The sequence below is a fragment of the Colletotrichum godetiae genome (assembly GCF_030913485.1).
Source record: "Colletotrichum godetiae strain CBS 193.32 chromosome Unknown BDP55scaffold_13, whole genome shotgun sequence".
Taxonomy (NCBI): Eukaryota; Fungi; Ascomycota; class Sordariomycetes; order Glomerellales; family Glomerellaceae; genus Colletotrichum; species Colletotrichum godetiae.
In genome coordinates this window covers 234,184-245,575 of record NW_026851261.1, presented here as the reverse complement: position 1 = coordinate 245,575, position 11,392 = coordinate 234,184, and the positions used below count along the sequence as shown (strand labels likewise).

Sequence of the window (11,392 nt, the reverse complement as noted above, 5' to 3'; positions counted from 1 at the left end):
GGTCCTTTCATGATGGGTTATCTTGGGCAGATGGGGAGTCTTTCCTGTGTCAACTTCTCCTCCATTCGAGGAGCATCTCTGTAACTTCGTCGAATTCCAACCAGAATATTTGAGAAGAGGCTTCAAGATGGTAACGTAGGACTTTGAATCGACTCAATAGCTTGCCCAACGTCCAGATGCCGCATCCAAGATGATACTGAGGAGGATTCTAGGGTCTTACGAAACGTGCAGAATCAGGTTGTAACATATGAGATTGAGCAGAGGTCTAAGATGGTACATGGGACTTTGATTGGGAAAATCACACACTACCAAGGAAAAAACTCCTCCCCCGTTCTATCAGACTTCTCACACACACGCGCGCGGCAAGCAGACTTTGCTTCCCCCGTTCCTCTCTTCTTCTTCCTCTTTGCTCCTGTAGAAATATACAAGTTGGTTTCGAGTTTTGATGTTTTGGTTGGCCCTAGCCGGGGGTGACGTCGGTTTCAATGAATCGATTTAGGCCCTTCCGTTATAACCCTCTTTTCGTTTTGCTCAACTGAGAGAAGATGAAACAATTTAGTTCTTCTCCTCGGGGTAGATGTCCTCCTTCAGAGGGACGCCGAGCTCTTCCCTCAGGGGCTTGAGCTCTTCGAGGTACTGCTCGTACTGGCCCTTGTTCTCGACCTTGGCCTTGACGCCTGTTTGGGTTTGTGTCAGTTAGGAAATGGTCAATTGGTTGTGCACGGCATCCACAAGTGTTGCCCGGGCCTGCGGAAGCCGAAACGGCGGTGCATATTGCATGGAGTGCAACGACGAGACCGATTGGGGGGGGGGGGGGGGGGGAGAGAAGAATGCATACCCTCGAAAATGCGGACGGCGGTAGCAAAGTCGTTGACGCGACGGGCGGCCTTCAGAGCGGCGGCGACGACGGAGGGGGAGGGGACCAAGTCGTAGGCGAAGGCGTTGTTGAGGTTACGCTGTTTGTTGCGGGAAAAGAGTCAGCCTCGCCCCATCAGACCACTTTGCCGGGGGTGGGTAGGTAGGTAGGTAGTAGGGGGGACTAGGTTCAGATCCCGAGGGTCATATTGTCAGAGGCCGTACCTGAAGCTCGAAAACGTCCTGGACGCCATCGAATTCCTTCTCGAATCTATGGTCCAAAAGTTAGCGGTGCCAATTGAGAAACGAGTCCGAGGGCCGAGGAGGGTCAATGGCTTTGTCGCGCGGATGGAGGATGGAGATGGTGGCATGATGGTTGGCGGGCGGAAAAAAAAGGCCCAATCCTTCCCAACACACTCCATCCCTATCGTTCCCTCTCGCCCGAGAGTTTCCCTCCAACCGCACGACCCCCCCTTCGAAAAACCACCCCCAATTCCAAGATGTCGAATTATGGCTCACCTCGCGCTGAACTCCTCGAAAGTCTCCTCGGCGTGGTCGCCGGAGCGAAGGCGGGCGCTGGTGCTGAAGTTGCTGGCGGCCGGGACACCCGCGACGATGGGCAGGAGCATGCCGGAACGGGCGACGAGAGGCTGGCGGATGGGGTTCGCGCGGAAGAAGCTGATCGAGCCGCGGGCGGCGACGCGGAGGATAGAGGCAGACATTTTTGTTTTCGATTAGAGAGGAGAGGTAGCAAGCGGGTCGACCGAAGGGTGGGAGGGCGGGAGGTTTGTTGCGTCGGTGACGTTGGAGGAGAAGGATTATTTTTTTCGCGAAAGCTACGGGCGTTTCGTTCGGGATTGAGTCGGATGATGTGGTTGGAGTGGTTTGGTAGGCACGAAAAAGGATTGGATTCTGCGAGATTTTGATTGGATGACTAAGCGGTAGCTTTTTGGTGCTGTTTTTGGGGGGGGGGGGGGGGGGGGGCCAATGAGCTGTGAAGCTCCAGGCCGTGTGAATTGTGTTTCGGCTGAGGGTGCCAGACATGTAATCACCAGCGGATGAACACAGTGTTTGCAATGTTCGCACGAGTGTCCATCATCAGGCCACTGTGGACGATTCCCCCCCGAATCTGGAAATGGTCATACTCATCCTCCAGGCTCTCACTGGTTCCCCAGAAACCCTGGAGAAGTTGTATGGTGTTTCTTCAACCTTCTCCCCGGGATGTGACAGCCCATTGGGACGCGCGAACCACGGGGGTTTTGTTCGGATCTCGTAAGGTTCCCCCGGGGTTCCCGCAATGGACACGAAGCACCAATTCCCCGGGCCGGAGTTGGGAGCAAACTCAAGGCTCCGTTGCGCCGACCGTCCCATCCTCACAACTACCTAAGGTACACACGCTGCACGGCTTCTCTTCAAGGGGGGAAAGGCTGATTGGGACGGAAGGGGGAGAAGACACGGGGCCGGAGGTGACCGGACCAAGAAGCCGGAGATTGTGACGGCATCCAGCACGTCCCCCCCCATCGAGATTCAATCATCGTGGGAGACAGCTGATTAGTCTTGACTACAAGGTCAATTGGGTTGCCGGAGCCGAGGCACAATTGTGTTTTATTGACCCTCTTTCTGCTTGCATAGGCAATCTGTTATGGATACGGGATGCAAGCCTACAGATAGTACAGACGAAAAAAAGACCTGACTCTCGTCTCGTCCCGCGACGTCTACGCTGTGCAATTGGCAACGTAGCCTAAACTTCCGAGATTGCAATGTGCATCACGAGCAGTCGAGGTACTCGGTACATGCGGCCGTGACGGTTGTTTTGGGGCTAGGTCGAGTTGGCAGTGGGTTAGCCCGACTGCTAACTGGACCTTGTCCAGCGTAACCCAAGGCCTCTCCAAAGAGTAAGACCTCTCCAACAACCAACCTGCAAGGTCTCCCAGACTGGGTTGCAACGGCCCGCGTTGTCTGGCAGCTGATGCTATGATCGTTGTCTGCAGGATGTTTTGTGGTGTTGCCAAGGTTAGAACAGGCATTGGAGAACCGCAGTATCCGGACGACGTAAGCCCAACCGGAGCATCTATCCAGTCAATCAAGACGATGAATAAGGTACAGCCCACGGCCTTTTACGGCATCTTGTTCCCCGTACTTTACGTCTACTGTATTCGTAGGTAGGTACCTTACTTATTAAGGCACCTACTCAGGCGGACAGGCCGGTGACATAGTCGGGTCACGTGCTTGCCTACAACAGTATCCGTAAGGTACTCCGTACGGGTACAGTTCCTTGGAAACGTAGAGTGGACGTGGGTGGATACGCTGGACGACCAGGTACCCAAATGAGCATAGGCCCAGGCACGGTCCATGATTGGCTACGCTAGGGTCTGACAGCGAATCACATGCTGCACGATCAAATGAGGGCCGCGAAAAAGGCTGCGCGACAAGTACAGGGTACCTTGACCTTCTGGATCGGAATTTTCCCCTTTTGACCATCTCAACAACTTTTCGCATCGCCGCCTGCTGCTGCTTGCTTGCTCTGCTCGTGTCCTTCCCCGTCCTCCTTTTTTCTTCCCTCTCCTCATAAACCAACTCGTGCCCGTGGCGTTTTCCCGTTGTCTGATCACCTCCCTTCCGACCCCTCCCCGCGTCTCAATACTCCAGACTTTCATCGGGTGCACCGCGGCGGGTAGAGAGAGAGAGCGCGTTTCTGCAATTCTTCTTTTTTTCTCCTTCTCTTCCCCTACATTATTTGTCGTCACTCCTTAGGCTCCTGCCTCTTTTCTGGGCCGTGTCGATCGAACCGCTCTGCTGCTGCATTGCTGAGTAGAACACACTCTACCTCATCCCATCAACCCGCGTCTTCCGTGTCGAGTCCACAGGGCAACCCCCATCGAAAGACCCACGGTAACCGAATACCTTGTCGCAAATCTTCGCAAGTAGATAATCGCGCCACAACACCGTCTTTCTCGTCTACTCTTCTCTCCCATCGAGCTCGACGAAAAAAATCATCAATCTTCAAGATGGCGGCCACTCAAGCACCTTCCTCGTTCTACGAGCAACTGCCTCTCCCCACGCTCGACCGCCCCTTTGGCATCCACCTTTGGCCTCTTCTCGACAAGGTCTGGACTCCCATCGTGGGCTACCCCGTGAGCGAGTTCAGATTCCAGCCTGGCGTCACGCCCATGTCGACCATCAAGCAGGCCGGCATCTTCGTCATCATCTACTACACCATCATCTTTGGAGGACGCGAGTGGATGCGCAACCGCGAGCCTTACAAGCTCAAGGGTCTTTTCCTCGCCCACAACTTGATCCTCACCCTCATCAGCGCCGGTCTCCTCGCTCTCTACATTGAGGAGCTCCTGCCCACTGTCGTTCGCAAGGGCATCTTCCACTCCATCTGCCACGCCGATGGCGGCTGGACCCAGCCTCTCGTTGTCCTCTACTACGTATGTTCCAATCGACTCGCGCGCCGTTGACACCAGCTGACCAGCCTAGATGACCTACCTCACCAAGTACATGGAGCTGCTCGACACCGTGTTCCTCTTCCTCAAGAAGAAGCCTCTGAGTATGCGCACCTCCCCAGCCTTGTGTAACCCTCAAGACTAACACTCTGCAGCTTTCCTTCACTGTTACCACCATGGCGCGACTGCTCTCCTCTGCTACACCCAGCTGATTGGCTCCACTGCCGTCTCATGGGTTCCCATCACCCTCAACCTCGGCGTCCACGTCGTCATGTACTGGTACTACTTCCAGAGTGCCCGCGGCGTCCGCATCTGGTGGAAGGAGTGGGTCACTCGTTTCCAGATCATCCAGTTCATCATCGATCTCGGTAAGTTGCACGCCTCAGCCCACGCGTCGACACGACTAACACCACATCCCAGGCTTCGTCTACTTCGCCTCCTACACCTACTTCACCTCGACCTACTTCCCCTGGATGCCCAATGCTGGCGAGTGTGCCGGTGAGGAGTTTGCCGCCTTTGCTGGTATCGGTATCCTCAGCTCCTACCTCGTCCTCTTCATCTCCTTCTACCTCGCGACCTACAAGAAGGGCGGCAAGTCCCAGACCCGCAAGTCTCTCCGCCGCATGAGCCAGGCTCCCCTCCCCGATCCCCACGCCGTTGCCTCGGCTGTCGCCGGCCACTCCAACGGCAGCGCCAAGGCCAGTGGAGCCAAGACCAACGGCTCCTCTACTCCTCGATCCCGCAAGGCGTAAAACCCTTGCCAATCTTGGAGTGCCGTCCACGCTGTGGAGTGTATATATGCGGGTGACCGTACAGGCATCTGGAGGTCTTTGTTTGCCGATATGTACACGGCTTAACACGTTTGGATGTGACGAGACACCAAATTCTTGGCTTGATGGCATGCCAGGCCGCGCGACTACGACTTTTTTCTTCAGGCGTGGCCTTTTTCTTCACAACTGTGTATTACTGCATCGTTCCCTCGCTACTGACGAGGCAACACTTTGAAAAAACGAAAAAAGAGGCCCTGCTGTGACGAGCAGGGGGGCCCCTACAGTCGGACGTGTATGACGACCTGGGAGGCTGACGACGTTTGTATGTTTGTGCCTTTGGCGAACTGGGAGGGGGGTTGGGCATCATTGCAGAAAAAAGACGAAATGATCTTACTGGGCGATTGCAGCAAGAAGAAAAAAGGGCCTCACGCTCTTTCGCCTGGGGAGGAACAAACTTAGAACATTTGTAATTTTCCTTGTGTTTCTCTGTGTGTCATAGATGGAGTGGTCGTCGTTCGCCTCAAGCTTTTGGGGGGATGGGCTGCTCAATGATACTAATAACTCTTTCACCACATATGCAGACCCGTCTCTGGCTGGTGTGAAGTCTGGGCTGTTGGTTTGGCATCTAGCAGGTTTTCCCCTTGGGAGGACTAGACTTGGGCGGTGTGGTTCACTCACGCCTGGCCAACACGGTCTTCCTGGATGGTACGTTCTATCTCTCTTTTCTTTTCTTTTCCTTTCCCCCACAAAATGATGAGTCCTACACGTTACCCAGCTCACTCAGACGCACCAATGTGCGGTTGCTGAGAAAACGTTTGATCACGTCTGATTTCATTGGACATGCTCTTGTTTCTTTCATGGATATTTTGTTGTAGACCAAGAAAGCTGACTTGTCTTTTCAGGGGTAATCTGCCGAGGTGTTGCAAAGACATGGCTCGGCTTTGATGAATGGGATGTAATAGGTAGAAGAATACGATAAGATTTTAGTTCATATTGTGCCCTTGTGCCTTGGCGATGTTGGCTTAAGTGAGGATGAGGTCTTGGAGGCTCGTTGTGGAAGAAATCGTGACTTGACATGAGGCTGACTGACTCCCCTTAGCGACGTGGTGAGGAAGGTAGAAGGGAAGATGCGAGACTTCTTCGGCCTTCATACGGCTTCCTTTTCCAAGAACTATCCATCTTCTTTTAGGGGTCTTTTTTCCATCATTTACGAGGTTTCCTTTATGGCAAGGTAGGATTTCGTCTCGGGATGCCATGGTATTGGCTCGAGACTGACAGAATCGCTTTTAGGGGTATCCTCTGGCCTCCCACCCGAATCCTGAACAGAAAGGACAGCCCCCCCCCCCCTTTTCTTTTTTTTTACTTGAGCTCGGAGTGTCAAGTTGGGTACATTGGGACGATATTCACTCCTAGGCGTAGCTTGAACGATTGAAGATCAAAGCATCATCTTCCCGATCCTCTCAACAATATCTCAAGTACAGCAGACGGAGCGGGATATCATGACGATTAGGAAAGGCTCAACTTGAAACGAGGACTCATCCACGAGCCCATATAAGCAAGCAGTCCGGCTCTGACGACGAGCGTGGCCACGGACGTCAACACTTTATCGTCACAATACATCAAAAGCAGAGGCCCGGCAAGATCTCTCAAATGGCATCTGGAATTCAATCCATTGACTCCTCCGCCTCGTCAGCGAAAAGGGCTCTTCACAATATTCATTACATGGTTTGTTCCCCTCCGCCTCCATCTCCATCTCGTCCCCCGTTTGAAATGCCGTCTTGCCCCAGTCTCCTCCGAGACTGGGAAAGAGAGGAAAAGGCCTCTCAAAGTAAAAAGCACGCGTGGATGGAATTACTTGTTACATGGTGTGGTCTCTTTCTTTCTTGTATCAGGTTCCTTCGTCCCTCGATTCCATCTCCGAGACCACCCCAAAGACAAAACAAGCTGTGTGGGTGTGGGTTGATAGTGTGTCAAGGTTCGAATTCGACAAAAAAAAAAATTTGATGGAAAAAAAAGCAAGTTTTGCTGCCCAAGATTTCTCCCCGGAACAGTTTCGCAGCGGCCGTTACGCCAGGAAACAAGACGGTGGCCCTGCTATGTTTTATTACTCAATCTCTTTTTATCGCAAAAAAGGCGATCGATTTGAGTGAGCGGAGCCACCGCCAGACCGTAGTCCTAAAATGCATCTCACCCCTCCAGCCAACCCGCCATGTCCCTACCAATCTTGAGAAATTTAAGGTTGAAGAGATATGCAACGCCGATTGCAATCAGAGAGTGAGGAATGTGTTTGTGTGTGATGTGTGCGCAATTAACCAGACTGGTGACACTGAAAGCGCTGTGATCGGGCCATGGAGGCCATGTTGGTAACAAAAGAAAGAAGCGAGTCGGTTGTGTTTTTAAGGGGCTGATTTGTGCCAGAAAGAGCCGTGTGGGGTGCTCTGTATAGTCACTCGGATTTTGGCCTGGTGCCAGAGATGACTGTTTTTGTAGCTCGGCTGATGGATGCCAGCATGGATATCGAAGGTCGTAAGTACGTAATGGGTCATGATCCATTCGTTATGGGCGACAGCCGAGATGGTTATGATCGGCGCGAGGCCACGCGAAGTTTGGCGTACACCGTATCAGACCGCTGACGGGAATCAGCAGGACTGATACAGGAGCAGCGGCTCTCCGACGTTTTCGATTTCTGGAATGGTGCACTTGAGGTCAAATGCCTTGGACAGCACAATCTTGAAGATCTGTAGATGGTCAGTCACGGTGCGACTTTGGCGCAAAAGAGCGACTCACCTTTTGCACGTTGATACTATGGCTCGTGCTGGAGAAGATCAACGCGGCGCGCATTGCCTTGGCGAACCGGCGAGCCTGTTCTGTTAGCGTCGGAGGACGACAGAGACTATTTGGTGACGTACCTGGTTCGAAATCTCTTCTTGGTCCTCTCTCGGGAAGTTGACAAAATGGTCATACTTGGTGCCCACCAAGATGGGAATGGCCGTCTTGTTGAAGCCCCTGCCTTGCCTGTACCACTCCTTGATGCTGTTGAGGGTGCTCTTCCGTGTCAGGTCGAACATGAACAGAATGGCGACGGCGTCGTTGCAGACCAGCGGAAGCATGTTGACAAACTCGCGCTGGCCGCCCAAATCCCAAATGGAAAAGGTGATTTCCGTATTCCGGATGGAGATGGTCTTCTCCATAAAGTTGACGCCAAGTGTCTGGATGTAGTCCTCGTCCCAGCTTCCTTCCACGTACTTGACCATGAGACTGGTCTTGCCGATTTGCGCATCTCCCACCATGCCGACCTTGATGACGACGTGGTTGCGACCGTTGCTGGCGGCGGCTTCAGCACCGGCGCTGCTGCGTGATGCATGGTCGGCGTAGCCTTGTTGCGCGCCGGCGCCGGAAAGTCCAGAGGCAGGCCTTGAGATGGAAAGGGCGTTTATAGGAAGTGGTGGTGTGTTGTAGCGATCCGAGTGCTGTTCTTCGGGTCGCGGGGATTGTGGAAGGCCATGGTCGAGGGACTGACTTGATTGATGACGCTGGGGCTCCGGGTGATCGTATCCATTGTTCTGGGCCACTTGAGGGGAGGCATCGAAGGCACCAATGGTGTCGTCGGGGTGAGGCTGCGCAGCCAGGTGGTCGTGGTCCATGGTGTCGACTGCGTCGTGGAACTGGGCCGGTGACCCCGCTGACAGTGTTGAGGAATCCAGCGTGGAGATTCGAGGGTGCGGGACGGGAGGCTCAGTGTCGAGTAAGGGGCCGGGAAGATGACGATGCTGAAGTTTGCCGGCTTGCAGATGGGCGAGGACGACTGACAGTCGGCGCCTTATCCCAAAAGAAGGTCGAGGAGAGGGCCGGGGGAGTGGGCGGCAGGTTTCAGTTCAGGCCCGACGATGGCTTCATGGAGCGCTTGCCAGGGGCGGCGCGGCGATCGATGGGGTAGCGAAGGGGTGAGTCGGAAACGGACTACTCGAGATGGTATCTGTCGCTGGTTAGGATTGGCGACGTCGACGCAACTCGTGGAGGTGAATAGGTGAGGTGGGAGAGAGGGAATGAGTGTTTAGGCAAAGATGTCTCACCTAGCCTCTCCACACACGGAGTCCAGAGGAGGAGAGGAGGGAAAAGAGCGTGGTGTGGACGGTAGGGGACCTTGAGACGGTGCGGTGCGGGAACAAGAGAGGGGATTGGGCGACGAGTTGAAGCAGGGGTTGCCCACCTCGAGCTGGAGTCGAGCAATGGGAATAATGGCCTTGTATTGGACCAGATAGACGTACCGGTAGTGTGTAGTTGCAACAGGCAACTGGTGACCGAGTTGCAGGAGCCGGGCTGAAGCTTGCTGATAACAGGAAGCCCTCGTTGCGTTGGGTAGGCTGGGTCCTGGGGAAAAGGAGACGAGGTTGAAAGTAGCCAGGTTGTAGTAGACGGTGAGGCAAGACAAGGCGAGAGAGAGAGAGAGAGAGGGAGAGAGAGAGGAAGGGTCAGGTATCGACGACGGGATGGGATGGCGATGAGATGCGGCGTTGCGGTACGGATACTCGATGGTAGAAGGAGCTGGAGGTGACGGTCATGGAATGTACCGAAACGGGCCCAGGGCAGAACGGGGGGGGAAGTCAGGGTATGGGGATGGATTAGCGGAGATCCAGACCAAGCACCAAGCACCAAGCACAAGCACCCGTGAATGTCTAGGTATGTCAAGCGCCAGGGAAGTTGTGCGCGTTGGGTGGACTTGAGATGGCGGATTGTGGATGGATAGACGGGATGCTGAGGAGATGCTTGTGCGACTTTGTTGTGCAGTGGTGGCCTCCGTTGTCGTGTTTTGGTGCAAGTGCAAGAGAGGGGGGGAAGATGGATGTCAGTGCAACATAACATTACGGAAGTACGTACCCACCAAGGACAGGCACGCCGCACAACTTTGAAGCCGACCAGTAAAGGGCAGCAAGCGACTCTTTGGCTCTATGTACCTCGTAGCCTGTAGGCGACTTAGCGGAGCATTAGTGAGGGACGCCAGCGCAGGAAAGCCCAGGGAAACGGCAAGTCAGGGCCCTCCCCAGGCCCGTGGCGCTTATGGCAGATCGAAGAAGGGAGGTGCGACAGGGGGGGAAGGGGGCAAAGAAGCAGCCAATTACAGGGTGACAATGGCTGCTGGGGGTGGGACACACTGGGCATTTCGTCGACTGGCAATGACGCCAAAATTTCACAATTGGACCACGGTTGTGTGGAGAAGACGCGAGACGGACGCGTTTTATGTATTTCTGTGGTCTAATCCTCCCACTCATGTACATGCACACAATACGGCATCATAATACGGAGTACCTTAAGGCTTAAGCACTGGAGTGTTTGCTCAGCTGCCCCACGCACCATGGCTGCATCTCCCTTTCTTGCACTAACACCTCTAGCACCTTGTGACGGAGATTTGGTGCTATTGCCCTTCGAGGATTATGGATGATGCATCACGGGCGGCGGCATTTATGGAATCGACACGCACACACACACACACACACACACAACTCATCCTCGTTTATTAATACTTGCCAATTTTCTTCCATTTTTTCTCTTCCTGGTTTTTTTTTCCCCCAGGTCCACTGACTTCAGGCGAAGCTGAAAGAAGCCCAACAGCCCACCAGTCAGTGGGACTTGACCGGGACATTCGACGGTGGACGGATTCACCGTTTTTGTCTCAGTGGCCGGCCGTACGTTTAAACGGACGAGCCGAGCCTCCTCAAGGGCCCAAACAAGGCACAACTTTCGAGGGCGGTGAGCCTCATGTCGTCTGTCGTCAATGTGCGGAAATCACATCTACCCAACTTGGAGTCGAGTCTCCTCCGTGTCTGCGCCTAAATGAAACCACTCTTGTTGACAGCGTCGGCAATGTTGATAGTCAGAAACGTTGCTGTCGACGACGTGACATTGGCCGGTTAATTCGTGCAGCTGCAGCTCGTTGTCCGGTAGAAAAGCACAGCGCCCAATGTCAATAGAAAACTTCCCCAAAGTCAACAACCCGCCATCACCCACGCATTACTTAAGCCAGCGTACGCGACATGGGACGATGCACGGAGTCCCGAGGCCCAGACTCGAAACCTTAGGCCCAGCAGACAAACAGGCCTCTGACCGCAATTCTAGAATGAGGCTATTGTCAACTCTATTTCTGCCTTGGAAACAAACCCCGATCGCAATTGAGCAGGGCGCACGAGATAGCCACGCCTCGTCATTTGCGCAACGGAGAGCCCAGAGCGAAGGAACAGAATCAAAGGGAATCGGGGAAAAGCAGTAGGGTAAGAAGACAAAAAAGGGCAATGATGCAAGACCGATGAGATCGAGACTAGA

The 11,392-nt window shown here is 54.0% G+C and overlaps 4 protein-coding genes across 4 annotated transcripts; 1 reads left to right on the top strand and 3 right to left on the bottom strand.

Moving 5' to 3' along the window:
- Window positions 1-90: 90 nt before the first annotated feature.
- BDP55DRAFT_658078 (cytochrome c oxidase subunit VA) lies at window positions 91-1,818 on the bottom strand. The gene is made up of 4 exons (XM_060574454.1): window positions 1,375-1,818; window positions 1,081-1,126; window positions 839-956; window positions 91-677 (listed from the first exon to the last, which is right to left on the bottom strand). The coding sequence occupies exons 1-4, from the start codon at window positions 1,575-1,577 to the stop codon at window positions 556-558; spliced, it is 489 nt and encodes a 162-aa protein (XP_060431620.1). The 5' UTR covers window positions 1,578-1,818; the 3' UTR covers window positions 91-555.
- A 2,045-nt stretch (window positions 1,819-3,863) lies between these two features.
- BDP55DRAFT_548513 (GNS1/SUR4 family protein) lies at window positions 3,864-5,056 on the top strand (the record flags this gene model as incomplete). The annotated part of the gene is made up of 4 exons (XM_060568848.1): window positions 3,864-4,289; window positions 4,339-4,408; window positions 4,460-4,672; window positions 4,725-5,056. The coding sequence occupies 4 exons, from the start codon at window positions 3,864-3,866 to the stop codon at window positions 5,054-5,056; spliced, it is 1,041 nt and encodes a 346-aa protein (XP_060431619.1).
- A 2,339-nt stretch (window positions 5,057-7,395) lies between these two features.
- On the bottom strand, window positions 7,396-9,204 carry BDP55DRAFT_72419 (P-loop containing nucleoside triphosphate hydrolase protein). The gene is made up of 3 exons (XM_060578860.1): window positions 7,984-9,204; window positions 7,862-7,936; window positions 7,396-7,812 (listed from the first exon to the last, which is right to left on the bottom strand). Exons 1-3 carry the CDS (start codon window positions 8,716-8,718, stop codon window positions 7,714-7,716), a joined length of 909 nt encoding a protein of 302 aa, XP_060431618.1. The 5' UTR covers window positions 8,719-9,204; the 3' UTR covers window positions 7,396-7,713.
- Window positions 8,843-10,248, bottom strand: BDP55DRAFT_72413 (uncharacterized protein). Its single transcript, XM_060578852.1, has 3 exons — window positions 10,228-10,248; window positions 9,343-10,047; window positions 8,843-9,050 (listed from the first exon to the last, which is right to left on the bottom strand). Exons 2-3 carry the CDS (start codon window positions 9,935-9,937, stop codon window positions 8,968-8,970), a joined length of 678 nt encoding a protein of 225 aa, XP_060431617.1. The 5' UTR covers window positions 9,938-10,047; window positions 10,228-10,248; the 3' UTR covers window positions 8,843-8,967.
- Between the last annotated feature and the right edge of the window lie 1,144 nt (window positions 10,249-11,392).

Coding starts and splice junctions, on each gene's coding strand:
- BDP55DRAFT_658078 (XM_060574454.1), bottom strand. CDS start 1,577: ATGTCTGCCTCTATCCTCCGCGTCGCCGCCCGCGGCTCGATCAGCTTC. Junction 1,127..1,374: donor TTCGAGGAGTTCAGCGCGAG/GTGAGCCATAAT, acceptor TTTGGACCATAG/ATTCGAGAAGGAATTCGATG. Junction 678..838: donor CGCCGTCCGCATTTTCGAGG/GTATGCATTCTT, acceptor AAACCCAAACAG/GCGTCAAGGCCAAGGTCGAG.
- BDP55DRAFT_72419 (XM_060578860.1), bottom strand. CDS start 8,718: ATGGACCACGACCACCTGGCTGCGCAGCCTCACCCCGACGACACCATT. Junction 7,937..7,983: donor AAGAAGAGATTTCGAACCAG/GTACGTCACCAA, acceptor CTAACAGAACAG/GCTCGCCGGTTCGCCAAGGC. Junction 7,813..7,861: donor ATAGTATCAACGTGCAAAAG/GTGAGTCGCTCT, acceptor GACCATCTACAG/ATCTTCAAGATTGTGCTGTC.
- BDP55DRAFT_72413 (XM_060578852.1), bottom strand. CDS start 9,937: ATGTTATGTTGCACTGACATCCATCTTCCCCCCCTCTCTTGCACTTGC. Junction 9,051..9,342: donor GTTGCAACTACACACTACCG/GTACGTCTATCT, acceptor AACCAGCGACAG/ATACCATCTCGAGTAGTCCG.